This window comes from Rhineura floridana, chromosome 2 (assembly GCF_030035675.1).
Source record: "Rhineura floridana isolate rRhiFlo1 chromosome 2, rRhiFlo1.hap2, whole genome shotgun sequence".
NCBI classification, from domain to species: domain Eukaryota; kingdom Metazoa; phylum Chordata; class Lepidosauria; order Squamata; family Rhineuridae; genus Rhineura; species Rhineura floridana.
The window spans coordinates 128,529,419-128,554,681 of NC_084481.1; the positions used below are offsets into that span (position 1 = coordinate 128,529,419).

At 42.5% G+C, this 25,263-nt stretch overlaps 1 protein-coding gene across 10 annotated transcripts in view; it reads right to left on the minus strand.

Annotated features, from left to right (window-relative positions):
* The window catches only part of KIAA1549L (KIAA1549 like), a 305,265-nt gene that overhangs the window by 205,002 nt on the left and 75,000 nt on the right, over nt 1-25,263 (minus strand). For 7 of the 10 annotated variants that reach the window (XM_061610513.1, XM_061610512.1, XM_061610511.1 and 4 more), the window contains 2 exons: nt 5,057-8,860; nt 2,921-3,033 (listed from right to left, as the gene is read on the minus strand). In XM_061610513.1, the coding sequence (XP_061466497.1) occupies nt 2,921-3,033; nt 5,057-8,860 (3,917 nt within the window). The remainder of the gene's footprint in view (nt 1-2,920; nt 3,034-5,056; nt 8,861-25,263) is intronic. The other 3 variants (XM_061610520.1, XM_061610519.1, XM_061610516.1) reach the window with 2 other exon arrangements.

Sequence of the window (25,263 nt, forward strand, 5' to 3'; positions counted from 1 at the left end):
ATGTAACATTTGACAGTTTGGGCTTTGGGCAAGACAAGTCCAAAGCTTCCCTCTTAATTATCCTCTTCCTAGGCCCTGGAGTGGAGGATGGCAGCACATTGTTCTTTTTTGGGGGGGGGAGGACCATTAGAGGACTGGGGTTGTCATCATGGTGTCCTCCAGAGATTGCCCCATCACCTGTGACCGCTGCCCATGCTGACTGAAATTGGAGTCTTAAGAAGCTCTGGAGAGCCCCACTCTGGCTACCATTGTTATAGGAAAAGGGCCAGTAACAAGAGCCCTCCCTGCATCTGTACATTTCATCTCTTTCAACACTTCACGTTCCCGTCTTCCAGGATAGCTCAAGATTTTGCAGCCTATCATCTGGGGGTGGGGTAGAAGAGCTGTCAAAGGATAGTGATTTGTTCAATACAGAACCATATCTCCTGCAATTTATCTCTCTCTCTCTCTCTCTCTCTCTCTCTGTGTGTGTGTGTGTGTTTACACATATCCACACACACAGCATTTTTTTCAAACATCCCAAGTTTCAGCCCTTCAAATTCTCTTCTTTCAGACAAGTAGGATATATCCATTTTTATTGATTTAAAACATTTAAAACATTTATATCCCCAGTTTCCACTGAACAAAATTTCACAAGGAGTAAAAACAAAATGGTTAGACATCAGTACAACATGTTAAAACCACAACAGTGTGCATCTGTGTTGGAATTGCTTTTTAAGATGTTTTGAAAGTTTTTTTAACTACTGGGAGGAAGGGCGGGATATAAATTAAAAAAATAAAAATAAACTGTTTATATGCTGATATTATAAACATACATGTGCCAGCCCACGCCTTGATATCAGCAGAAGCCCTGCAGCAGAAGGGAGAGGAGCTTATCCACGAAGGTGTCCCAAATGTTAAACTTCCTCCTCCCTTTGGTGACCTTGTGGAACCAGCTTAAGGTATTTTTATTCATTCAGAACTTTGAGATATGGTAAAAAATGTGGGCCAGATACAGATATCAGGGTTTTGTGGAGTTTGTAAGTTTTCTGCTGAATATAAAGTTTTAAGGACAGTTTTTAGAAACATCAGCACTGTATTTTATTGGGTATTGAAGGGATTGTGTTGTAAACCACTCTAGGGTATAAATAAAAGAAAAAATGTGTATGCTTTCCCTAGAACTGTATATTGAATGTTCTTAAATACCTGAAAAAGTGTCTTTTCATTGTGTTACCATTTCAGGCTTCAGGGATCTATTTCCACTAGTGCTTACATAATTCTGATAACCCTTAGTTCCATGTAATTAAGATGGACTGTGACCAAAGTGCCTTAAATCTCCCACAATCTCCCACACACACCCTTTTTTAAGCCAAAGCTGTTTTCTACTAGAAGAGATTTTAAACTTTGAAGAAATCCGACATGTCATGCGAACAGGCTAACAAGAGTGGCAGCCCTTTAGCGGACTTCCTAGACTATTTGATAAGCTGTGAAAAAAATTGAGTTTAGAACAAAACTGTTCCCAGTTCCCCTATTTCAGATGTCTTGAGGCCTGCTACCACTGGACAACTCCCACAAGATAGGTGACAAACATGCCTAAAATAAAATAGAGGTCACATCCCATTTGAATCACTCTTACACGTTCAACTGAAAAGTGCTTGGCTTTCCAATAAAACAAACTGGCATTGTTGCAAAATGCCAACATTTTTCAATCTAAACAAGTAAAAGCTCATGCCCTGGACAGCCTGAAATTCAAGTAAATAAATTCTACAGTTAAGTGGTATGTTAAAGAAAAATGAGAAATATATACCTAACCATGGCAAGAAAATTGATATTAAAGATATTTTTCTTCCTCATTCAGGGTAGAAGTACAAACATACAGAACCTGACTGTAAATGACATAGAGAAATACCATATGCTCTCATAACTCTGCATAGACCTTCAGGCTGTTGCACAGCAAGACATTCCACCAGCATTCCAAAAAATATAAGTCAAACATGCAAAACCCTAATCATATGCAAATAAAGAGATGCTCTCCAGGGCGGGGGGATTAACCCTTTCATACATTCAGTTTGGATGACAGCATAAAATATTTCTATTTGACAATGTCAGTTTTAGTTCTCAGATGATGAAAATGCTACACCTAAGCTTTACACCTATGTACATTTACTCATGAGTAAGTCCCATTGACCTCAGAGGGGCTTATTCTGTTCAAACTCTCATAGGGTAAGACTGCTTAGCTAGCAATAATTTATCTTCCATCTGAAAGCACTACACTAGAACACTAATGATAGAATAAATTAATTTCCTTTCTGTCACAATTGAGCCATGATTCTACTTTTTTTTTTAATTGTCCAAAGCCAAAATGCTGCTGGAGGGGATTGAAAAGGGAAATGGGTGGGAATGTATCTATACACACACCAATATAAGAGAGAGAGAGAGAGAGAGAGAGAGAGAGAGAGAGAGAGAGAGAGAGAGAGAGAGAGAGAGTTAAAAAGTATTTCAAAGTGTCTTTGGATTATCAACAATCTATACTGTGGTAAAAAGGGCAAGAACTATATGGTTGCCTATACTATAGGCCTTATACAATCTAGTGATCAGTATTTAAATTTATTTTCAGCATTCTCTGTGGGCAGCATCACAGCAACTGGCAACAAACAGGAAAGCCACCACATGGACCAAACTCTACCCATAACACAGGTCCATCAATTGTCCCCACTTCACCAAGTAAAAAGTCCTAATTAATTATTTGCATGGGATCTGTATGCATAGATGTTAGGATGGTAATAATCTGAAATATAACTGAAAAAAATTAAAATAGTTATTAGTAAGTGAAAGCACTTCTATTGACTCAGTAAATTCCACATGCAGTGCAAAAATCATTATTCTCTCCTTGACCTTTGTTCTTAATTTGACTATTAAAAAACAGACAAAACTTGCTTACCTGAGCATTGACATTTTGGTTGAAAGCTCGTCGCAATGCCTGGGCGAGACCTTTTGTGACATTCTGTTTTAAGGAGTCACTCAGTAGCAATCTTCTTGTATTCAGAAACAAAACTAGAATACAAAGTTATACATAAGTTAAAAAAACACCCTTTGTTCATTTTCTTAATATTCCTTTTGAAAAGCATAATAAATGTTCACACAGGCTATATGAAGAAGCTGCAGTATGCAACTGAATTCACACTTAGCACCAACACCTTCAAGCAGAGGAGAGGCTATTGGGAATCAAAGTCAGTTAGTTGCTACTTATTGAAAACCCACACAGGCATACTGAGTCATAACATACCACTTATTTCAATGAAATATTTTCTGGAAATACATTTAAGAAAGCATGTTAGCATCACAGATGCCTATTGATACTTGTGACTCAGAGATACTAGCCTACAAGAATTTACAAAGCATATTGTCATAAGCAAACAACAACCCTGTATCTGAAAAGAAAGTTGTTAGTATGAATTATTAGCTTCACTGTACAATGTACTTAAACATAAATCTATACATTAGAACTGTTTTCGTAATGGAGGAGGTGGAAAGATGGAAAAGGACAGGTTTCAGAGGGCACTTGCTAATCAGACAGGAACAGCCACCATGATGTCCTCCAGATAAGCCATCAGCCTCAACCAGCATAGCCAATGGTCAGGGGTGATGAGAGCGGGGATCCAGCAACATCTGGAAGGCACCACATTGGCTATCCCTGTTGTAAAGCATGTTGAATATTCTACACAAAGTCCTTGCTTTGTTGTCTTAATGAAATAAGCCATTATACAGTATACTGTATCAACTTCAGCATAATTTAGTAGCCACAAAGATATCTAGTACTTTTGTGAGTATAAAAACAAGAGTTGTGGCTAGCAGAGATGTGTACATTTCCCCTAGTATAACATTACAGAGATGTCAAGACCTTTAGGCTAGCTCTGTCCTTTCTTTCCTCCTATACCTGACACAACATTCATTATAAATGCAAAGTGCAGGGGACCTCTCTCATACACAAGTATCTATACACAATTTCAGCATGGAAATTGCCAGGAAATTGCCACAAAGAAATCCACTGTATTCACTATCTTTCACTCTAGAACAGTTCTAAGGGCTGCAGTTAATGGTCTGACACCATAACTATTTGGAATTGAGTAATATTAAACCTACAGGATGATATGAAAAATCTGCTCATGGGTTCATCCAGTTATTGTTGGGAAGAAATAAAACTGCAATTTCTGTGATTTTAGAAAGATATCATACATACCCCTGCAAGATTATATAAGGAAGAGACCAAGGCAGTAATCCTAAAAATATCTGCAAGTCAATGATATGTCATGATAAATTTCCTCCTTTCAGGATGAGCCGAGAACTTTACAAGACCCTGGAGGAAAAGGATAATCCTAGGCCCCAGTACCTAGTGTTCAAAGGAAGTCAGCAGACTTCAACATACTCGCCCATACCTGCCCCCAAGGCCAACACCCAAGAAGATTCCCTGCTTGAGGAGGAATTGGTGCACTCTGATTGGTTTCACTCATCAACTCCAGACCTCCGAAGATAATCCCCAGGAGCAGAGGAGATAGTATGTCCAATCAGAAACCCAACATTGAAGGCAAAGGGCCCATCTGGCAGCATAAGGCCTCCTATTCCAACTTGTGAGGAGAAAGCCAGGCTTCTGTCCAAATCAGGGAAAGGCAACAGAGCCAGCTATAAAGCTGCTCAGTTGAAGCCTAAGCATTGCTAAACCAACAAATTGTGCTCTATGTGACACCTTTGCTGGGCAGCTCTCCTCCTCTCTGGAACATGCTGATCCTCATTCTCTGACCTCACTGGTAAGGCAGAATTTTGAGCCACCTGGCAATGATGGAGGAAGCACAGCATGACCATAATTAGAACTGAGTTGTAGAATTTTTTAATAGCATGTGCTCTGTACTATCAACAGTCATTCAAATTTGCAAACATAACAAATATTATATCCATCAGATTGGTCACAATTTATCCTATGTAGTTTATTAAACTATTAAAAAACCACCAAGTACCTGACATTAATATCTTTTTATTATAAAAAACAACACCTCACAAGTAAACCTCTACATATTCATACCTGTCTTAACAAGGAGGTTTCTGGAGAGCTGGCATTCCAAAGGAAGAACTGTTGTCACATTAGCAAAAGCTGAAGTTGATGCTGGTATAGTAGCAGCAGAAGTATTTTCAGCAGGTGTAGGGAGAAGTCTAGCTGTTTTCGCTGATGCTGTAATAGATGTCAAAGCTGCTGTAATTGTCAATGGGTATGGAGTTGATGTTTTACTGATGTCTGAACTTGTGAATTTCTTGGTGTCAGGTATTGTTGTTTCAGTTTGTCTTGGTGCATGGGTTATGGGAGCTGAAACTGTACTAGTTTTTGTGATTGGAAACGAACTAGTGGTATGCACAGGTGTTGCAGACTCATCTCTTGATATAACTGGAAAGGCTGCATGTGTTACTACTGGGCTTAAAGTTGATGCCATTTTTGTGACAGTGTTATTTTTTGCTAGTGTTGATATTAACGTGCTTAATGCCATCACAGATGGCGAATTTTCAGTGCTCAGTGAGAACAAGGATGAAGTCAGCATTGGTGATGTTGGAGCTGATTTTCCTGTAACTGGTGTTGCTTCTGAAGTTGCTACAGATGGTATTACACCAGGAGACACAGACGGTAACACTGTAATGACAGAATGGGTAAAGTTGGTTGTTGGCAACAAAGAAGAAGTTAGTTGTGTGTGTGATGCATGGACAAAGGTTATGATGGCTGTATTAGTGGTATGTGTTTGCAATGGAGTGATTTTAGTGGCTTCACTGGGCATTTTAACTGTATCTATGATATCACTTGTACCTTTTGTATACCCCCCTCCTGTACTTAATGTTGTTGGCTGTTTATTCAAGTGATTATTTGTTTCTGTAACAGAGCTATTTGTGAACTGTGTTGATTTTTCTGAAGTCATATATTCTTCAACAACATTTAATATTGGTGCTGAGCTTAGCAGTTCACGTACCAGGATAGGAGGAACTGATGTTTTTTCACCACTAGCAGCACTAATTTCCTTATTTATTGGAACAGTTAATTTAGCAATGAATTGAGAAGCAAACGATAGCGGAGATGATGTTGCATACAAGGCATCTATTGATTCAAAGAGCTTTCCAGAATCAGTTGTTTGAGACTTCAACATAGACTGGGATTTGGCATAAGAAACAAAATGCCGTAAGTGAGCATATGTTGACAAAGAAGAGGAAAATGCATCCATACTAGTAAATGTTCTTAGATTAGCAGTTGTGGCATCCTTATATGTAGGATGGAATTTTTTTTCAAAGCCTAACGTGAAATTCATATTCCTAATAGTAAAATACTCCAAAATATTTCCAGGTGTACGTGTGTCCATTTTTGATGGCAGTGACTGTACTTCTGTGCCCTTTGAGAGCGTATTTTGGTTTTGAGGAAAGGATGGATGCTGATCAAAAGGTGTTTCAGCACTCCATGAGGATGTGCTAAGTTCAGTGAAGCTTTTAGAATTTGTTCCAGCTGAAGCTGAAGCTGAAGAATTTGGAATAAATGTTACAGATGTACTAATTGATGGTGTGGCAATGCTAGAAGGTGTCTGCTTATTTACATAATTTGTTTGCTGTTGCAAGCCTGAAACCTCTGAATATATTGTTCTTAAAGCTGTCGCTTGGGACATTTGGGATGTTGTCTTTCCTGAAGGCATACTAATACCAGTAGATGTCTGCAAGTCTCCAGTGTCCCACTCATGGACTAATGGCATGGTTTTAAAAAACTTTCTTGTATTTGAAGTATCTAAGATGCCTTTTGAATCAGCATTAGAAACTTCTAGGGATGCTGGCACTGTGCTTTCCAAATGTTCTGTTGCTGGAGTAAATGAGGCCAGTATGTTTATGTCTGAAGGTGAAGTCCTGAAGGAAGCATCAACCATATGTGTAGTTTCATGCATGTTAGCATTAGATTTATTTAAAGGTGGGTGAGATAAATATTCTGCATATGGCATCACAGTGGTGGATACCTTCACATTTTTCTCTTCTGTTAAGGTAAGAGTTGGGCTTTGTATATTAGAATCTGTTAGCTGTAAATTTCTAGGATCATTAGAAGACATAAACATGGCTGTAGAGTGAGCTTTTAAAAGACCTCTAACAGAAGTTGGCAAAGATACTGAAAACACATTGGAGTTAGTCCTTTCAAGTGACAAAATTCTCTCGAGCATTGTTCTCCATGGCACTTGCTTGTTGACAGGAATTTCTAGAGTAATGTCTGTAGTTTGCCTTCCTGGTGATGGGTAAGGAGGGAAGCTATTCACATCAACATTTGTGAGCATTGTGGCAATAGCATCTTTTGTGAAAGACCAACGCTGTAATGATCTTACCAAGGGTTCATAAGCTATGGGAGGTGAGATTTCACTGGTTTCATAAGCTATACCAGAAATGTCTTTTGTGAACCCCCAGTTGGTTGATTCTGTGACATGAGGATTTGTTATATGAAACTTTGAAGCAACTTTATCATTTAGTGCTGAAACAGTCGGACGTGTTCCTGTTTTAAATGTTTGATTTGTCCCCTCTATCAAGGAAGTGACTTTATCTGTTGAATAGGAGACTGGTATACTTTTAGGTGCTCGAGCTATCACATGATGTGTGCTTATTGTCTCTGAAATAGCTATAGTTGGCACTGTTGGGGAAGACATATCTGTCACCAAATGAAAAAGACTTGGATTTTCAGATACTGTCGTTAAATCTCTCTCTTTGGTAGAATTTGACAGTGATGCAGAAGGCAGATCAGGGATTGTTTTCAACTGTGCAGGTGAAACACTTGAGGTATGGAAGGTTGGTATAGAAATCCATGGAATTGTCTTGCTCTTAAGAACTGCAGATGATGCCATTACATAGATGTCATTCTCTTTATGATGTGTCATGGCATCAGATGGTTGACTAGAGGGCTCTGCTATGGAAGATGCTTTATTGTTTAATCCAGAGGAAGTGTTGTTTTTGCTATAATTTAATGGTACCCTCTGAGTAGATAACAGAAGAGAGGTCTGATTGGATATTATTGCATGCAAAGCAAGAGAATGCAGTTTCTTATTCCATGGGTATGTGTGTGTCCCTGCTGGTATTATGGGATGACCACTAAGCAAGCCAAAATTATTACTAAATAAGCTGGCAACAGAAAATTCTTTGCCGCTCTTTCTGGATAATGCATATTTTGTGCTGGAATTTCCAGCAGATATTGTACTCAGTGGATTACCTGAACTTTTATTAAAATAAGAATTAGATGCGTTTATGCTGAATGAATTTTCTGTATCAATAGACAAAGGCACTTCGGTGGGTGGCACAGTCGACTTGGAAACAATTATATGAGGTGATTTTTTTACCAATGGCAAAGGGGATGATGATGGAGAGGCTGAAAATATGTCTGATCCTGATGTGATTTCTTTTGAAATGGAAGATGTTGCATACGGCATTATCTGAGATGACACAGTAATAGTTGAATGTATCACTGATGATGACGTAGACAGTGACGATAACACACTGATTTGGGGCAAACCTGATACAATGGCCATTTCGTCAGCATCTTGAGACTTCATTGGTGATTCAGCTGATACCTCAGAAGGCTCTTGGGATGCACTGTTGCCACTGCCATGATACAGACTTGGCAAAAACCTAGTTTGGTCCAAAGTTCTGGCCCGTGTCTCTGCTAATGTACTTTTTATTATCTGAAGCAGATTGGCATTCTCCAAGGCTTGCCTCATTGAAATGTCACCCACTGAGGAAGACTCAAGTTCTCTAGAAGGCCATGTTGGTGATAATATAGCTCTCCAGTTGGTAAAAGACTCTGAAGACGGGGCAACATTTATGTGCTGTTGCTCAGTACCTGCAAAATAATACATTTGTATTGAGTATCTTATGATGATCCCATGTTCAAATAATATAACACAAGAGATTTTTTTTTAGAAACAAGGACCCAATTTCCCCTATCCTAATCAAGGTGGAAATGGAAAGCTTGGCTGGGGGACTTGTGGCCAGTCTTTTCAACATTTTTTAAATCATGGCTGTAATATAAACTATAATTTGTTCTCATCTGCACTATACATTTAAAGCAGTATCATACTACTTGAAACAGTCTTAGCTTTCCCAAAACAATCCTGAGAATTGCTGTTTGTTAAGAGTGCTGATAGTTATTAGGAAACCCCTGTTCCTCTCATAGAACTAGAGAGTTTCCAGAGTGGTTTAACAATGTATTTCTCTTCCTAGGGAACTCTGGAAATTGTAGCTCTATGAATAAATAATACATAATAAATTTCTCTGTTGAAATGACATCTGCAGAGAAAGGTAAAAATATATTATAAGGATAAATTGCATCTGAGGATGCAAAGTTCCTCATTCTGTTTGACCACAATAAAAAATATAGGACAAAATGATTATATACTCTGTAGTTGCAATTACTGCTATTCTTCATATAAATTACAAAGCCTGACCATGATGCACTCGACAAAACTTCCAATGTTGCTATCAGCCGTAGTGTGTCAACATATTAAGTAAGAAGCTTGGGGCTAGTAGGAGATACACGAAGGGAATAGATGGTGACAACCAAGCATCAGTGACTTGGCAAACTATATAGCACAGGAATAGTGTCAGTCTTGGCTGAATTCCTCCATGGAGCAGCTGTAGGTGTTTATCTTGCCAGTCTTAATTATATGCACAATTACCTTGCAAGAAAAGAAAGCAGAGATAAAATGAGGAAAAAGGAAAGCAAAGATTAAAATGAACAAAGGAACTACATATACAGACATAAATACACAAACACAACTTGTATAATACATGCATACCAACACACACAGAAATACAGGGGCAGTTTGAAAAGTAACAGCAAAATGGTTACACTTAAAATATATTCACTAATAGGCAAAACACTGTGCAGTTTAAGAACGTACCTATAGCCAACATATATTTCTAGCAAACTTTGAGAGCAGGGACACTGGGCAGCTATAGTGAATGCACCAGGGGAGCAGGAGACCTGACCTCCTCTGAGATATTGGACACCCCTACAAATTTGTCAAAATGCAAATACAATTTGGGTTGGTCTTTCACAGTCCAATCCATTTCCTGTGTAGCTTGGAAGAATTTGGTAACATGTACCTCTGAACATGTGGTGAGTGGTGGCAACACCTGCCATCTCCAGAGATGGAGAATTACATTTCTGTATGTTTGTTGGTGTTCTTCTTACTTTGCTTCTTTTCTGTGTTACTACTGTTTCTACAGATAATCTAACCTAGAAAATTATATTTCTCTCATTAATCATCCTAGAAATCTGTCAAATTTATTTTTATTAATTTCAAAGTCTTTTTATTGGTCAATGTCATGAAGACAGCGTTTTGTTTTTCAAACTGGAGGTTATGCTCTATTTCTATTTTGGGTCCATTAACAGTTGAATCTGAAACTGCAGACTGATTACAATATGTTGCTACTTCAGGAATGACTCTAGCTGTTGGAAAAAACAAACTTGGCCTGCCCAAGATGCATGTTTTCAGCCTGCTATACTTAAACTGCTCTACTTAATGAAAGGTGGGATGGTCAATTAAAAACATAGAGCACACCTAGAATTTTCTAGAATATATTTCATCTCCCACTATTTTATCTTGTGCAAACTGAGACATTTCTCATGTCCATTGAAAACCATTCTACAGAACAGTCAGTGCCATTATTCCACAATTGTTTTGGGAGGTTTTTTTTAGTGTTGCAAAGTGTTGCTGTACTTCACATATTCACAGAAACAGAAACAAAAAAGAATGATTTACTACAGGAAACTTCACAAAAATTGCAAAGTAAATCAAACATATTTAAAGTGACTATCTGAACTCTATCAATTGTCTTAATATTGTTGCTTCCTCGCTGCTAAAACAAGATCAGCACAGCACATGTCTTGTTTATGTTATTTGGGCTGATTGCAGGTGTTGCCACCACTCACCATATGCTCAGAAGCATGTTACCAAATTCTTCCAAGCTACACAGCAAGTGGATTGGACTGTGAAAGACCAACCCAAATTGTGTTTGCACTGCCCAGGGGGGAGAGGAGGAGGGCTGGAGTGGGCAGGGGAGGAGGAAGAAGGAAGAGGGGAGGGGAGGAGGAAGGGAGAGGAGAGGGGAAGGAGGGGAAAGGCAGGTCCGATCATTTGCATGCTTACTGAGTTCAATGGGATTTACTCCTATGGAATTGTGGTTAGGATAGGTAAAACTGACCATGGGGGAGGGGGAGGGGGAAGCGGACAGAGGATTGGAGGGGGGCAAAGGAAAGGGGGAGTGGAGGGCAGGTTTGATCATTTGCATGCTTATAGAGTTCAATGGTATTTACTCCCATGCAATCATGCTTAAGATAAAACTGACCATGGGGAGGAGGAAAGGGAGGAGGGGGAAGGGAAGATTGGAGGGGAAGGGGAGAGGAGGGAGGAGCAAAGGAAGGGGGAGGGAAGGGGGAAGAGGGAAGGGGGAAGGGGGAGGGGACAGGAGGGAGGAGAAGGAAGGGTGGGTTTGATTATTTGCATATTTTTTAGTTCAATGGGATTTATTTCTGTGCAATCATATTTTAAAATGGAAATGGACTGCCTTCAAGTCGATCCCAACTTACGGCGACCTTATGAATAGGGTTTTCATGGTAAATGATATTCAGAGGTGGTTTTACCATTGCCTTCTTCTGAGGCTGAGAGGCAGTGACTGGCTCAAGGTCATCCAATGAGCTTCATGGCTGTGTGGGGATTCAAACCCTGGTCTCCCAGGTCGTAGTCCAAAACTGAGCTGGGGGAGGGGCAGGGAGGGGAGGAGATTGGGTGGGCGGCCACTGGGCAGAGGGGAAGCCCCTTTCCTTTCCAAAAGGAAGCATTGTGAACAGTATAGTTGCTTTTCAGTGTTTCCCCCATCCTTTTATTCTACAGCAGGCACATGTAGCCTCCCATCCAAATTTAAACCAATGCTGTCCCTGGCCACATCCACACCAGGCCTTTATTTCACTTTGGATAGTCATGGCTTCTCTCAAAGAATCCTGAGAAGTGTAGTTAGTGAAGAGTGCTAAGAGCTGCTAGGAGATGCCCTGTTCCACTCACAGAGCTTCAATCACAGCAGCTGACTGTTCAACCACTCTGGCCACTGGAGCTCTGTCAGTGGAATAGGAGTCTCCTCTCAGCAACCTTCACAAACTACACTTCCCAGGATTCTTTGGGGGAAGCCATTACTGTCTCAAGTGAAATCAAAGTCTGGTGTGGGTGTGGCCCCCTGATTATCCAAGCCAAGCTACTGTGAGTCTGGCTTTTAGAACACTGACAGTTTATTTATTTATTTATTTATTATTTCAATTTATATACCGCCCTTAGCGAAATAGCTCTCAGGGTGGTGAACAAACAAGATAAAATACAATATATCATAATAAAAATACAAAAACATATACAAACAAACAACGAAAAGCACAGCAAAAACAAAATAAATACTACAAAAATTAAAATACAGATTAAAAGATTAAAAAAGTTAAGAAGATTAAAATGCCTGGGAGCATAAAAAGGTCTTTACCTGGCGCTGAAAAGATGGAAGTGTAGGCGCCAGGCGTACCTCTTCGGAGAGGCTGTTCCACAACTCAGGGGCCACCACAGAAAAGGCCCTAGATCTAGTAACCACCCTCCGGGCTTCCCGATGGGTTGGTACCCAGAGGAGGACCTTAGATTCTGAACGAAGTGAACAGGTAGGTTCATAGCGAGAGAGGCGTTCCACAAGGTATTGAGGTCCCACGCCGTGTAAGGCTTTATAGGTCAAAACCAGCACCTTGAATCTCGCCCGGAAGCAAATAGGAAGCCAGTGCAGACGCGCCAGGACAGGTGTTATATGCGAAGACCGACTGGTCCTCGTCAATAATCTGGCAGCTGCGTTCTGCACCAGCTGAAGCTTCCGAACTGTCTTCAAGGGCAGCCCTACGTAGAGCGCATTACAGTAATCCAATCTTGAAGTTACCAGAGCGTGGACAACGGAGGCGAGGTCGTCCCTGTCCAGATAGGGGCGTAGTTGGGCTACCAGACGAAGATGGTAAAACGCATTCCGTGCCACCGAGGCCACTTGGGCCTCGAGAGACAAGGAAGAGTCGAGAAGAACCCCCAAACTACGTACCTGTTCTTTCAGGGGGAGTGTAACCCCATCCAGAACAGGGTAAGCATCCACCATCTGAGCAGGGAAGGCGTTCACCAACAATGTCTCGGTCTTGTCTGGATTGAGTCTCAGTTTATTAGCTCTCATCCAGTCCATTATCACGGTCAGGCAACGGTTCAGCACATCAACAGACTCACCTGAGGAAGATGAAAAGGAGAAATAGAGCTGCGTGTCATCAGCGTACTGATGGCAACGCACTCCAAAACTCCTGATGACCGCACCCAGAGGCTGCATGTAGATGTTGAAAAGCATGGGGGACAAGACCGATCCCTGGGGGACTCCACAATGGAGAGTCCATGGTGTCGAGTGATGTTCCCCAAGCACTACCTTCTGGTGACGATCCGCGAAGTAGGAGCGGAACCACTGCCAAGCAGTGCCCCTGACACCCAACTCCGCGAGTCTCCCCAGAAGGATACCATGGTCGATGGTATCGAAAGCTGCTGAGAGATCAAGGAGAATCAACAGAGTCACACTCCCCCTGTCCCTCTCCCGACAAAGGTCATCATACAGGGCGACCAAGGCTGTTTCGGTGCCAAAACCGGGCCTGAAACCGGATTGAAACGGATCTAGATAATCGGTTTCATCCAAGAGCGCCTGGAGTTGGCTGGCAACCACCCGCTCCAAAACCTTGCCCAAAAAAGGGACATTCGCCACCGGTCTATAGTTATTCAGATTATCTGGGTCCAAGGAGGGTTTCTTTAAAAGAGGTCTCACTACTGCCTCCTTGAGGCTACCAGGGACTACTCCCTCCCTCAAGGAGGCGTTAACCACTTCCTTGGCCCAACCGGTGGTCCCAGCCCTGCTAGCTTTCACTAGCCAAGATGGGCAAGGATCCAGAACAGACGTGGTTGCCCGAACCATTCCAAGCACCTTGTCCACTTCCTCGAGCTGCACCAACTGAAACTCATCCAATAAAGAAGGACAAGGCCGTGCTCCGGACACTTCAATGGATTCATCTGTCACAACATCAGAGTCAAGGTCCCTGCGGATACATGCTTGAAAGTGTCCAGCAATTTCGTTGCAGCGGGTCTCAGATGTTTCCATAGTATCGTGGGGGCCAGAGTGTAAGAGCCCTCGCACGACTTTAAAAAGCTCCGCTGGGCGGCATAAAGATGATCTAATAGAGGCAGCAAAATAGAGCTTCTTTGCTGTCCTTACCGCTTTTGTATACAACTTATTGGTGGCACTTACCAAAACATAGTTGTATCCACTGGGAGTTTTCCTCCATCTGCACTCCAGCCTCCTCCTCTCTTGTTTCATCGCTCTCAGCTCCGGAGTATACCACGGAGCGGTATGAGCTCTACACCGGAGGGGGCGCGCGGGAGCGATCATGTCAATAGCCCGGGTCATTTCCGTATTCCACAGTGCGACCAGGGCCTCGACAGGAGCACCGGTCCTATCAGCCGGAAAATCTCCCAGAGCCCTCTGAAAACCTACGGGATCCATCCGGCTCCGGGAGCGGATCAACTTAATAGATCCTCCACCTTTGCAGAGGGAAAGAGCTGCTGTGAGTCTAAATCTCAACAAGCGGTGATCTGTCCATGACAATGGGGTAGATGAAAAACACCCCACCACCAGATCACCATCTCCATGTCCAGTGGCGAAGATCAGATCAAGAGTATGTCCCGACACATGCGTTGGGCCAGTAGAAAATTGAGACAGCCCCATTGTTGTCATGGAGGCAATGAAGTCCTGAGCTGCGCCAGATAAGACAGCCTCGGCATGGACGTTGAAATCCCCCAGTACCACAAGTCTAGGGGATCTCAACAGCACCTCCGAGACTATCTCTGTCAGCTCAGCTAAGGAAGCTGTTGGGCAGCAAGGTGGACGGTACACCAACAGTATTCCTAGTCTGTCTCCCTGGCCCAATACAAGGTGGAGACATTCCAGACCAGTTGTCGTCTGGACAGGGTGCTTGGTGAGAGGAAAAGAACTCCTATAGACCACGGCGACCCCCCCTCCCCGGCCCTCAGATCTACCACAGTGCTGAACCAAATACCCGGGTGGACAAAGCTGGGAAAGAGCAACTCCTCCCTGATCAGCCACCCAGGTCTCGGTTATACATGCCAGGTCGGCACCCTCCTCCAGGATTAAATCATGGACAAGTGAGGATTTATTATGTACCGACCTGGCATTCAAAAGCAGCACTTGGAGATCCGAGAGCTGGCTGATAGGACAACCAGCAATCCTGTGGATATGAGGAGAACCGGAACAAGGCACAGACACAATTTGTCTGGGACGAGTTCCCCTTACCTGGCCTGTTCTCCTCCTAACACCATACCTCCCATTACCCGTCACTACGTTAATTGGGGCCCCCGAAAGCCCCCCCACGAAGGATGGAATCTTTTCTCCCAGGCACATGTTAAAAATACACAAATCCACACAGACAAGCAAACATACAAAACATTCACCCCACATTTAACCCACACACACCCCAACAAACAACATTAAAAATTAGTTAATCCTCTTCAAGCAGCGATGGCAGTCTCGAGCCCCCCATCCAAAAGCAAACCGCAGTAACGGCACCAGGACAGCAGCACAGCACCAAGCAGTAACAGCAGCACCCACACGCGAACAAAAAGCGGCGAAGGTAGCAAAGATGTAAGCCGCAATGGTAGTGTCCTGGGCAGCGGCATGGCCGTCAGCGATAATAAAAACGCCTGCAACCTGCGGCGGCGATGGCGGCGACAACAGGCCGCAGCAGCACGGCCCCCCCGGCGATGACAACGCCCCGCGCGCAAGCGGGCGGCAGCAGCAATGGCAGCAGGACGGGTCACAGCAGAGTCCCCAGCAGCGACACGCCCCTCAGCAACAGCGACAACATCCGCATGCAAGCTGGCCGACAGCGGCGGCGCGGGCCGCGGCGACAGAGTCCCCAGCAGCGACACGCCCCCTAGCAGCAGCGACAGCGTACAAGCGGGCAGACGACGGCAATGACAGCACGGGCCGCGGCAACGGAGTCCTCAGCGGCGGCGCGCCCCCCTGGCAACGACGACAACGCCCACACGCAAGCAGTTGGTTCTTACTGTGCATGCCCAACACTATCATTCAGTTCAACGCAAATTTTATTAAATTAATTAAAAATCAGCCAGGCATTTTTTTAACGTTTAAACTGCAGAAGATGAAGGTCAGAGTATGCAGCCAGGTAAGTAATAGGACTACAGGTACTCTGTGAACATGGCTGATTTTTAATGCATTTCAACTGATTATGAGAACTCTGACAGAAAGAAGTCCAAAAGGGGGCTGGGATTTTTTCCTCTCTTTTTAGATTTTGAACTCTCGATTCTCTCTGACTGTTTTGTGAATTGCCATGAAAATTTAGAAGGTTGTTCAGCATTTCTGAGTTCAGGACTATAACCTTTGTAAGGTTTTGTTTTGAAATGAGCTTATGGGAAGCATCAGAATGGCATGGGGGGTATTTTCAATTTAACATTGCAGAATGTGAAAAATCCATGCTGGCTATAGTATACAGCCACTATCATGGCTGTATAATAAGCTATCTTAACACAAACAGAAAATATATTTAAAATGGAACAGATGCTTTATTAAAAAATCAGCACATTAATTTGCAAGTAGCAAATTTGCAGAAATTAATTTTTGGTGCATAGAATGCTAGTCTCTGGGGAAACGTTGTTACAGTAGCTGACAAGGGAGTCACCAGCATACATTTTTAAAGAAGACAAGAGCTCACATCAGCCAAAGGCAGAAGCAGCTGTCAGTATTGTTCCAACATATGCAAAGGTAAGGTACCTTCTCCAAGTAAAGAGGTCTAGGGCTTTGTACCTTCCCCTGCTGTGCCTAGGAGTAGTTTTGAAGGAAGATAAATACATAAGGGTGTAGTTGTCTGGGGTTAGGGGGATCATAAACCCCTTTTTGGGGGAGCAGGGTCCCAGCCTGTTCCCTATATCTCTAGCATCCTATGAGCCAATCAGCATGAAAGAGCTGTGTTAGCCCATGAGAAAACTTTTCTCATTGTTTTTTCCTTCTTTATTTATTTATTTATTGCATTTATTTATTTATTTATTTGTTTGTTCGATTATTATACCGCCCAACTAGCATAGCTCTCTGGGCGGTTTACAGCAAAATACAGATACAAGAACCCATAATAATACTACAAGAGCACATATAAGAAAATGAAAAATCTAAAATCAATTGTAGCAAATTTAAAACTAAATTAAAATTATAAAATTATTTGTATACCGCCCCATAGCCAAAGCTCTCTGGGCAGTTTACAACAATTAAAACATTAAAAACAAATATACAAATTTAAAAACACATTTTAAAAAAGCAATTTAAGAGTGAAAGGATGTGAATCAGTCACTGAAAAGACTCTTCTCAATAGCTAACACATTCCCCTTTCATCTGATTGGTTCCTAAGGATGTTTGTTGTTGTGGGAGAAGGCATGTATGGGAAAGACTGAGGAGTATGGAGATGACAATGGAGAGCAAGCGAGGGGGCATGGCTGTGAGGGAGCATGGCATGACTATCATGAAGGGACCCTACACTTATGAAATTGTCACTACACTACTGCCAGTGCACATATATTGCCCACAATCTGCATGAACCAGCACCTTTGTCCCATGTTACAGCAATGTAGCCAAGAAGTGTACATGGGTGTACATGGCCAGAGTACTGCTAAATAACACTAAAAAAGTATCTATCTATACAATTAACTGGCTTTCTACACTTTTAACTTAGTGCACATGTCTAGAATTGAGTGTGATGGAGAATGGATATGCATTTTAGGCACTGGGTTAAAAGGGTCCACAGTATCCATGAGAGATATATGGAGGTGTCACAGACCCTTGGATTAATTTGCATGGCACCAAAAAGGAAGTTCAAAGAACTAAAACACTGTTCAGGCTAGAGTAGAAATGCCACTGTTGTGATCTGAAACAATGAGAGGAATAATTAGGAGAACTGAAGAACAGTGAGACAGTGGAGTACACAAGATTCTGGTTTTTTCATGTTTTTGAGATCATCTGACTCTCAGTTTGGTACATGACAAATTTTATCATAGATATACAGGACTAGAACAACGTTTGACTGGAAAATGGAGCCTATATTAATTGTTTAAATGTAAAGTTAACATTTTAAAAAAATGGTACCTTTTATGAAAAATTTTAATCACACAATACAGTTCATTGTTGTTGTTATGTGCCTTCAAGTCGACTATGACTTATGGCGACCCTATGAATCAGCGACCTCCAAGAGCATCTGTCATGAACCACCCTGTTCAGATCTTGTAAGTTCAGGTCTGTGGCTTCCTTTATGGAATCAATCCATCTTTTGTTTGGCCTTCCTCTTTTTCTACTCCCTTCTGTTTTTCCCAGCATTATTATCTTTTCTAATGAATCAGATTTTTTTTCTACACCAAGACAATATTGAGATTGTTTATCTTCTACAATTATACATGCATAACATTCTACACATACTATGGAACAGAACATTAATTGTGATAAACTCAGTTTTCATTTTATAAAAAAAAATGTTCCTATACTTCTTGATTGAATATGTATTTGAAAACCTGCAACAAACTTTAGCCTAAGTAGTTGTGTCCAGAGCCTCCAGTCATAATAATATCTTATTCATACATGCTGCTCTTAGTCATATTTCTCCTCCTAATGCTACAGTTACTCCCAGAGCCAGTCAAGTTTAAGAGGCTCCAGAGAATTATAAAAAAATGTGTGTTGTTATAACAGAAAGGGCAATGAAAACAGAAATAATAAACTTTTATATCTGCATAAGTACCAGTACATAGGCAAGGATGCAACTAAAAACTAACAATCTAACTAAAATATATATCTTGCAATAAGCCTGTTAGCTATGAAATATCTTTAAATGAAAATAGCTTATGATTTCTTACTTGGCATATATGAACACTTTTAATATAGAGCAGAGCAGTTATTTATTTATTTATTTATTATTTGATTTACATCCCGCCCTTTCTCCCAGTAAGAGCTCAGGGCAGCAAACAAAAGAATTAAAAACACTTTAAAACATCATAAAAACAGACTTTAAAGTATATTAAAACAAAACATCTTTAAAAACATTTTTAAAAGCTTTAAAAACATCTTTTTTTAAACAAAGAAAAGGTTTAAAAACATATTTAAAAGCAATTCCAATACAGACGCAAACTGGGATAAGGTCTCAACTTAAAAAGCTTGATGAAAGAGGAAGGTCTTCAGTAGGTGCCAAAAAGATAACAGAGATGGTGCATGTCTAATATTTTAAAAAGGTAAAGGTGTCCCCGCACTTATAGTGCGAGTCGTTTCCGACTCTTAGGGTGACGTCTTGCGACGTTTACTAGGCAGACCATGTATATGGGGTGGGATTGCCAGTTCCTTCCCCGGCCTTTCTTTACCCCCCAGCATATGCCGGGTACTCATTTTACCGACCACGGATGGATGGAAGGCTGAGTGGACCTCGACCCCTTTTACCGGAGATTCGACTTCCTCCTTCCGTTGGAATCGAACTCTGGCCGTGAGCAGAGCTTCGGCTGCGTTACCACCGCTTACCACTCTGCGCCATGGAGGGTCTTTAATATTTAAGGGGAGGGAATTCTAAAGGGTAGGCACTACAACACTAAAGGTCCATTTCCTATGCTGTGTGGAACAGACCTCCAGATAAGATGGTATCTGTAGGAGGCCCTCACCAGCAGAGTGCAGTGAACTACTAGGTGTATAAGGGATAAGATCTTATAAGGGATAAGGTCTTTCAGGTACCCTCGTCCCAAGCTATATAGGGCTTTGTGCACCAAACCCAGAACCTTGAACTTGGTCTGGTAGCTAATAGGTAGCCAGTGCAATTCTTTCAGCAGAGGGGTGAAATGTTGGCGATACTCTGCCCCAGTGACCAGTCTCACCACCACATTTTGCACCAACTGCAGCTTCCGGACCAACCTCAAGGGTAGCCCCACATAGAGTGCATTACAGTAATCCAGCCTGGAGGTTACCAGTGCGTGGACAACAATGGTCAGGCTATCCCAGTCCAGAAACGGCCGCAGCTGTGTTACCAGCCAACGCTAGTAAAAGACACCAGGGCCGGTTCCAAAGGGCGGCCAGGTTGGGCACTGGCCTGAGGGCCCCGCAGCTACAGGAGCCCCTGGGGGGCCCTGAGGGGCCCTCCGCTCCCCTTACGTGATCCGTGGCACAGATAGCAAGACAAGAGCTTCCGAGCCACCCTTACGGAAACCTCAGCCACCATCTTGATTGATGGCAACCCTGCGTGTGCAGTGCACGCAGCCACAAACAGCAGAGAAAAGTAGGTGAAGCGGGGGCATGGTGGCGGGGGTGGTGGTGGTGAGCAGCAGCAGCAGCTGGCTCGGAAGCTCTTGTCTTGCGATCCGTGGCACAGCTTGTGCCACGGATTGCAGAAGGGGAGCGGAGGGGCCCGGGGCAGGCTGCTGCCCAAGGGCCCCGGCATTCCTGGAGCCGGCCCTGAAAGGCACTCCTAGCCAATGTGGTCACCTGGGCCTCTAGCGACAAAGATGAATCGAGAGGCACCCCCAGACTACAGACTTGCTCTTTCAGAGGGAGTACAACCCCATCCAAAGCAGGCAGCTGACCAATTATCCAGTTACACACACAGTTTAGGACTTAATAAATGGAAGAGGCAATACAACATGCACTGTATGTGTTTTGCACATGACAAAATGTGAAACACTTTTTTTATGCTTTTGTAAAAGTTGAAATTTGGTGTGTGCATGTGCGTGCGTGCGTGCGTGCATGTGAGAGAGAGTGAGAGAGAGAGAGACTGACTCTCATAATCTGGGGCCCTAAACTGTACCTTGCTTAGCTTGCGCATAAATCCAGCACTGATTGCACCCTGCCAAAAAAAAAAAACAGCCACCAATCAGGTTTAATTTTGAAATAAACTAAACATACTGAACAAGTTGTAAATAGAGAAAATCCCTCAAACATGGTTGGAAGTCTAGAGGTGCTAAAGCAAAACTCCACTCATGCAACAGAGCTTTTCCACTCCTGCTGCAGTCTCTTGTGCTCCAGCGAGGTTCTCCTGAGGGTAGGAAGGCCCTCTGGGATTATAGTGCATGGTGCTATAGCAGGAGGAAGGGAAAACAGTAGGGAACTTTGTGCAAGCAGAAGTGTATTCTCTTCCCTCCCCTCAAAAGGTAACCAGCCTGTTTCTTCTTTGAGCACAGAATTTAGGCATCCTTGGCACAGAATAACCCTCAGTAATAGGTACAGCAGGGCTTATCTGAGCTAAGAAAAAGACCGCTTCCTGCACCTCTGTTGCTTTACACACTTTCCATTTACCAAATATACATAAACATCACACACAGGGCCGGTTCTAAAGGGTGGCCAGGTTGGGCACTGGCCCGAGGGCCCCAGAGCTACAGGAGCCCCTAAGGGGCTCCTGAGGGGCCCTCAGTTCCCTTTCCATGATCCATAGCCCCCCACATTCCCCACTTACCTGTCAGCCGGCTTTTTAGCATTGCCCTTAATGAAGATGGCGGCCGCAGCTTCCCTAAGGTACTGAAGCCGCCGCCGCCATCTTAGTTGATGGCAGAGATGTGCACGCGTAGCAAGCACGTGTGCCATCAACAAAGATGGCAGCGGAGGCTTCATTCCCCTTAGGGGAACCACGGCTGCCATCTTCATTAAAGGCAATGGTAAAAGACTAGACAGGTAGGGAGGATGTGGGGGGGCACGGGTGCGTGTATGCACGCACACACACCGGGGCCCACGGCAAGGTAATGCCCAAGGGCCCCCATATGCCAGGAGCTGGCCCTAATCACACACATCACTGGGGCAAAGAAAAAATATATTCTAACTGTGGGCCACACAGCAATTAACAGCTGTCCTGAAGTTCATTTTTCTCTGTCAGTGGGATCCATGTATAACAGAACAGAATGTATAATATGCCTTAAGATAAATTTCTTCAAAACAGCCATAAGAACCACTTCAGGTGTCTTCACAGATTATTTATTTTTATTGTTGTAAGCTGTTTTAAGACCGAGATGGTGAAAAGTGGGATATATTTTTTTAAAATAAGTAATAAATTGCCTTTTTATTTTTAAGGCAGATAGCTAAAAATGTTAAGTGCAAATGTGAGAAATACACATTAGCAAACATGAGTATCAGGGAAGCACATTTGCCAGGAAACAAGGTCTGACAATGGCTCTGTGTTTTAAGGGTATATTGTAGTAGTAAATCACAAATACTGTGGAATAGTCCTGAGTTACAGAAAATCCACTAATGAATCAGAGGGTTCAAAAGTGAAATCATAGCTAAATGTGCTACACACTTCCCTTCAGCATCCTTTCATATTTGGATGGAGAGGCAGGTACAGACACCCGGAAGGCACAAAGGAATGAGAGTCCAAGCGAAAGTGCATTCACTTGTAGTCAAGGAAATTATTCTGCTACCAGCAAATGCAGCTGCATCATCTGCATAAATGAGAGTTACATTCAGACAGCAGATGTTCTAAGTGCTATACATAAATTTAAAAGATAAGACAATCCCTGCCTGCTGACACACAATCTTGCAGACATGACACAAAAGGAAAAAAGGAACGGGGAGAGAAGAGGAAAGCAACAGAAAGAAAGCTCCAAAGTATAGGTGCTGCCACAGTGAAGGATCAATTCCTTGCAAGTGCAGAACAAACATTATGTGGTACTTATGAAGTGCCAGATCCAAGCTGATACAAGTATGAGCAGGATGATTACAAAACAATTTCCCTAACTAAAAGTGTTATCTAAACAAAAATATTAGTTATGAGTATTATGGAACAATATTCAGATGTTTAGAAAATGTTTTGGAATTTTCCTAAAGGAAGAGGAAAAGAGAGCAGTGGAAAACCAGGACAGTCAGAGGCAGATCAACAGTACAATTCTATACCTTCTGGCCATCAAACCCATTAGACTTACTTCTGAAGAAACACATGAAGGATTTTGCAGCAAAATCCCCTACTCAGCATGCCCAAAACAATGGGGTAGCCTTATGTGGTTGCTTCTGCTCTTTTGCGAACGGGAATCTTCACTTCACAGAAGAAAATGTAAGTCAGCTGCATGAGCAGCTGCTCTGAATGGTTTTCCTACTGTGCAGTACAGCAGCACCTTAATGCTCGTAAGCATGACAACTAAATATCTAAAAACCAAAGACATCTCATAACCTCATTAGTACCCATCTGGGACTACAGGATAAAATGTAGCATACTGCATCTCTACCTGATCTGATTTACTTTCTATCTTACACTTACAATACTCACCACAATATTCCAAAACAAAACAAAAATCTTAAAACCAATCCAGATTGAGTATCATGCTCTATTCAGATGTGTGTTATGTATCTATTTGCTTAAGCTTAGGGACATAGGAAGCTGACTTATACAGAGTCAGATCACTGATCCATATTTCTGCCCTGGACTCCTACTGGAAGAATGGGATATTATAATAACAACTCAGTACAGTAGGGACCCACTCATACTGTCGAAAAGCAAAACCCACCAAAAAGTGGAACTCCATCAATAAAATGGCACCCGACACCCCATAAAAGCCATAAAAACGGAACAAGCGCCGCATGAGTGGGGCCTTACTCTAATTGAAAACTGTTGTATTAGCGAGCCGCCGAAAAGCGGGGCCCTACTGTATTGTCTACACTGGCTGGCAGCGGCTCTCCAAGGTTTCAGATAAGGTTCTTCCTCCTTACATGCGCTGCCACTGAGATATTGCCCTTCCCCAAATAAAGTTGAAAAATAAATCTAAAATTTTCAGCTTTCAAAATGCATTAAACAAGGTCTGCCTGAAATCAAGCTTTGTACAACCAAAAAACCAGAGCTTGGAAAAGTTACTTTTTTTGAACTACAACTCCCATCAGCCCAACCCAGTGGCCATGCTGGCTGGGGCTGATGGGAGTTGTAGTTCAAAAAAGTAACTTTTCCAAGCTCTGCAAAAAACTTAAGCTGCTTCCACTGCCAGATGTTAAACCAAGAAAAGGTTCTACCTAACTCTCTCCTTCTGCTTTTCTGATATTCTGAGGCCAACATTGCAACAATGCTTCATGTGTTAAAATGATAAAATCAGATTTATAAAAGATAACCAGGTCTACATGGTAACTAAACTAACTAGACATTCTGCTATTCTAGTCACAGTAGTTAGCCACCCCCATAGCACAGTGTCTGGGAGGACGCCTGCATCTAGACCTCATAAATGCCAGGACCCCTTGGGAGAAGGGTGTGTGTTTTGCCACAAATTCAAGGATTCCAGAAACGTAATGTGGAACTGTACCCAGTTTGAAGGAAACAAGTGTAATGCTTTGTAACACAGCACCCACAAAAACACAGTGTTGCTTTGTTTTACTGTACCCCCAACAATGGAAAAACATTGAGTAACTAAATAATTTCACACACATAAATGTCTCTGTTGTTTATTTTATACATCTCTATACCGCCTTTCACCAATAACACCAGAGCGGTTCACAACAAAACAACACAATTCCAATAAAATCAACCCATCAAAATACATCACAATCCACAGTTAATGAGCCAGATACCATCAAGGTTTATTTCATTCCAAAAAGCAGGCCTGAACACAGACTGGAATTCATGCATAGAACAATCCCAGCCATATATTCTGGAGTTGTGCAACTCAGTGGAATGCCTTGGACTAAGTAATCACAAGACCAAATTCTCAACACAGAGTAAAGGAAGAAAGACACATGTAACAACCTTCTGCCTGCCTCAGTCAGCCCCTGCTATTCCCTTTCAGGTTGCCCAGCCACTTCTACACTGGCTTCCAGTAGTTTTCCGGGCCCAATTCAAGGTGTTGGTGTTAACCTTTAAATCCCTATATGGTTTCGGCCCGGTTTATCTGAAGGAGCACCTCCAGCGTCACCAACTATGCCACCCGACAAGATCTGCCACGCAGGGCCTTCTCTCAATCCCACCAACAAAAGTAGTTGGGTTGGTGGGGACTAGAGAGAGGGCTTTTTCGGTGGTGGCCCCCACTCTCTGGAATTCCCTCCCGTTCAATCTTCAACATGCCCCTTCCCTGGATACGTTCCGCCGAGCATTAAAAACTTGGCTATTTGGTCAGGCCTTTGAGACTATCGGGATGGGCTAATTATATACTC